The sequence below is a fragment of the Drosophila teissieri genome, chromosome 3L (genome assembly GCF_016746235.2).
Source record: "Drosophila teissieri strain GT53w chromosome 3L, Prin_Dtei_1.1, whole genome shotgun sequence".
Taxonomy (NCBI): domain Eukaryota; kingdom Metazoa; phylum Arthropoda; class Insecta; order Diptera; family Drosophilidae; genus Drosophila; species Drosophila teissieri.
Genome location: NC_053031.1, coordinates 15451223 through 15455367, shown reverse-complemented (window position 1 = coordinate 15455367; position 4145 = coordinate 15451223). Strand labels below are relative to the sequence as shown.

Sequence of the window (4145 nt, the reverse complement as noted above, 5' to 3'; positions counted from 1 at the left end):
AACTTTGGCTCCAAACTTCAACTTTTCCGTGTACTTTTTATTCGCATTGGAGGAGTGCGTGGGGGGGAATGAGTTTTCAGCGAATACATTTTACATGGCGACCAAGAAAACACTCCAGGAATATTAAAACGAATGTAGCCAAGTGAGGGTTATTTTTTCCGACTCCATCTGGTTCCCGTTGGCCGCCGAATGGACCGATTGGCTAATGAAGCACCACCATTTTGTGGGGCTCCAGGGCTTCAGCGTTCTGTGGAAAACCGAAAAATCCAAAAAAAAAAAAAAAACCCACTCACTCAACGAAATTTCAGCTCTTTTATGCAAACACGTACGACCCATTTAATTTGGCGAAAAGCGACCGCGTATATGGCCTGCCAGAAAAATACGTGATAAGCAAATTCATAAACCATTAAGACGGTTGCGCTGCCTTCCCCCAAAATGAGGGGCGGAAAGTGGGCTAACGTCAGCGGAAGAGAGCAACAAGAAAGGATATATTCCCCTCAAGTGAGGACTCAAAGAATACCCTAGGTGAGCTCTAAGCCAAAACAAAAGTGAGCTTCACTTAAGCAACTTTAACAGCAATTTCAAAAAGAAAGATATGCAACAATTAAGGGAAAAATCGTTTATATATGTTTAAAATATAATAATGCACTCAAAGTATGGTTATCTTTTTAATTTATTTTAATTGCATGTAGATTTGTTTTTCTTTTGGTTCAATTTACTGCGATTATCAAAATAATTTTTCAAAATATTAGTAACAATGTAAAATACAGTTCAGCTAGAATTACCTTTTAGATTTTTCAAAATATTAGTAACTATGTAAAATACAGTTCAGCTAGAATTACCTTTTAGATTTTTCAAAATATTAGTAACAATGTAAAATACAGTTCAGCTAGAATTACCTTTTAGATTTCCAGAGTAATCACCTCATTTATACCCTGAAATGTTAGGTATTCCAAAAAAATAAAATGAGCTCCGCGCTCGTGTGTGGTTTCATTAAATTTTATAACAAGCATTTTATGCAAACTTTTTCTTTTCGACTAGACGCGCGAGTTGGTTGCTTTCGGTTGGCTAAGTTGAGTCGGTTGGGTTATATATGAGTTTGTGAGTTTGTGGCAGTGTGGGGAGCCGCCTAATTGAGGCAGTTGAAAATGGGAAAAAAGAGATGTTTGGTGTTGGCTGCGAAGCCTTTCAAGTCTTCCTGCATGAATGCCAAACGCCAGCGAGTGATTCATTCAGGACCCAGTCAGCCAGCCAGTTAGCCAGGGCATTTAAAACGACATCCAAGGTGGCACTTAGTTGGGGGAAAGCTGAGGGCACGGGATCGGGCATTCCTTATCTCCCGACTCACTTTCCAATTATCATATTAAATCAGCTGTAAGTCATTGCATGTATACATATATATATTTGCACAACTTATGCGGCAGAAGGACGTCAGCAGCAGCTCGGATAATCCTTTCAGTCAAAAAGGATACTCACGGGCGAAAACAAAAACAAATACAGCTACAGCTACAGAAAGAAAAAAAAGAAACACATCAGCGACGAGCCAAGCGGAAAACTGGTACGAGAAAAATCCAGTTGACATTTCACTGAAATGCAGTTAATGGGAATTCGCCTGGCCATCTCTAAAGATAACGATTGCTAATGGAGCTCGCCATGGTTTTTACGTACTGCGGTTGGCTAGATAATGAGCACATGGCCAAGTGGAGGAGCAAGTGGAAAAGTGAGGAATGCTCCTTTCAGGTGTGGCTCAAAATGTTGGGACAGTTGGATAGGAGAGAGTGAATGTCCACAAATGGATTGGGAAGATTCCAAATTGCAGGGTGGGCAAAATATTAACAAGCTTATAACACATTTTAGTTGCCTTTGTTTATTTAATTGTAAAATCAAAACATTTTATTGAGACAGTATAATTTTAAAAAAGAATAGATACTGCTGTGTAAATACATTGATTTCTATGATATTAAATGTCTGCAAGTATCCAGATACTCATTTGTAGTTGCAAGGCATACAAAAATATAAGAAACCCGATTCACCTATTTCTAAAATGTAATGACACATATGTTCTTTAAACTTTATGCTAACCCACTTGTGAATTGCATTAAATGAAATGTAATACATGTACAGAAATACAAACTACATGTACTCAAATTCCGTGGCATTTACCACACAAATAATTGTTATGTAACCCAACTTTGGTACCTACACACAATACATCGCTTCATTAGGAACTCGATATTTGATTTATAGTTTGAATATCAATTACGTCTTCCTGTGACTTTGTCCTTTTTTCACATTTCCTCCTGTTTCAGCTCAGTCAGCAGCTTAGTCTTCGTCCAAATTATCCGAGTAGTCGGAGTACTCGGAACTACTGACATTATAAGAGAACACATACGGGCGATGAACTCTAAAAAAATGCATTCTAAGAATAGCCAAAAATTCAGGTCGAACTGGTAGCCATTGAGTAGGCATCGGCAATCCCACTTCGACGTGATCTCCGTTGGGCAGAGCGTGCTTATAGAAGCACTGGTTGCCAAAGGGGCACCGGCCTACTCCTTTCCTGAAGTACTTGCAGTCCCTTGCACCCAAAGCGGCGCGGTAATCATTGAGCAGCTGGTCCTTCTCCTCCCTGTCCTCCACCCAAAAGGCACTGGGACACACAAAGTCCGACCACACGCGGCATTCGGGACAAGCGTGCCGCACTTTGTACTCGAACTGCCTTGCCTTGCGCCACGTGCAAATGCACTCAAAGCAGAATACGTGGTTGCAGCTGGGCAGGATGGCGAAACGCCTATCGCCTCCCTCCTTCTCCATGATCGTCTCGAAGCAAATGCCGCACTTCTTGTCCTGGGATCTGGCGATGGAGCAGCTCCAGGACGGCTGCACGTGACTGCCCGAAGATGAAGGCCCTCTCACTACGTCGGCCCAGGAGACACCTGCCGGCCCCCGGGCGGATGCACTGCAGCCAGCTGCAGCCGGCGTGGTCTCCAACTCGTCCTGCGCGCGAGCCATAGCACGTTTGTGGCTGGGCACGAACTCCGCAGCGTTGGCCCAGTTCCTCTGCTGGCTCCAGGTGCTCGTGCTGGGCATCTGCAGCACATCGGTGTCTGCGTCCACCTGGTGATCACTGCTGGTGACTGTACTCATTTCGCTACGATGATTGTAAGATGTTTTTGGGGCCTTCGAATCACTGAAAAGTGCGGACGATAACCTGCTCTGAGGGACTGGGGTTTTCCGAAATCTAGACAGCTTTAATGCCAAGTGCAATTACAACTTCCAACTATGTCGTTTCAAACACGTTGGATGACATTCGCCATTTTGTATTGTCAGTGTGACCAAAGTTATTTGCATCCTAAATCTATTTATCCAATTGCTGGGCAGCAAAATACTACGAAGTTGTGTTGAAAAAAGTTTTTGAAACCGTTTCTAATGGCATTTATGAGATGCCCACACAACGCTATTATGGCTAGATATGCGCTCCATTTAATGATTTGATTCGCATAAACACAATATCTCGATTTCGCTAACAAACGCAAGCTAACTATGCTTTCATATCGTAAGCACGATAAGGGGATTCGCCACTCTGGCAACTCTATACCATTTAGGTGGCAACACCGTTAGCAAATTGGATTCTTCTCATAGGCGAATTTTCTTTCAGAATCTTTAAAGTAATCGCACTGCTTGCTAAGGCACTCTAGCACTGCTTGCTACAGCACTTGCTTTGCTTTCATTTGCAGAATTATGTACTTGGTACATTAGTCGCGTATTTTGTTGATCCTTACAATAAGTGTGGTGTTCACATATTCAATAATAGGATATAAGAGCACAATTAAATGTATCGCAGATTTGCACTGATGTTCTGTTAGCAGTCAGTTAACAAGTGAACTCACAGAGCACAAAGCATGCTCTGCATATAATCAGCTTAAAATATCAGCGAACAAACAATTTCAATCAAATTGAAATCAAACGCTGCAGGAGGACGCCTCCAATCCTCGCCTCCTCCAATTCTCGCATCCTTCCGAATCCCCGTCATTACCCGCAGTTATGTTCCAGATTTACCTTGCTACGTGCAGCGCCACGTTGATTGCTCATATGTGTGCGATGCGCAGGCGATGGTGAAGGCGAAGGCGATGGCGAAGGCGATGGAG

The 4145-nt window shown here is 42.7% G+C and overlaps 1 protein-coding gene across 1 annotated transcript; it reads right to left on the bottom strand.

Moving 5' to 3' along the window:
• Positions 1-1944: 1944 nt before the first annotated feature.
• Positions 1945-3344, bottom strand: LOC122617203 (probable E3 ubiquitin-protein ligase makorin-1). Its single transcript, XM_043792948.1, has one exon. It carries the CDS (start codon positions 3142-3144, stop codon positions 2323-2325), a length of 822 nt encoding a protein of 273 aa, XP_043648883.1. The 5' UTR covers positions 3145-3344; the 3' UTR covers positions 1945-2322.
• Between the last annotated feature and the right edge of the window lie 801 nt (positions 3345-4145).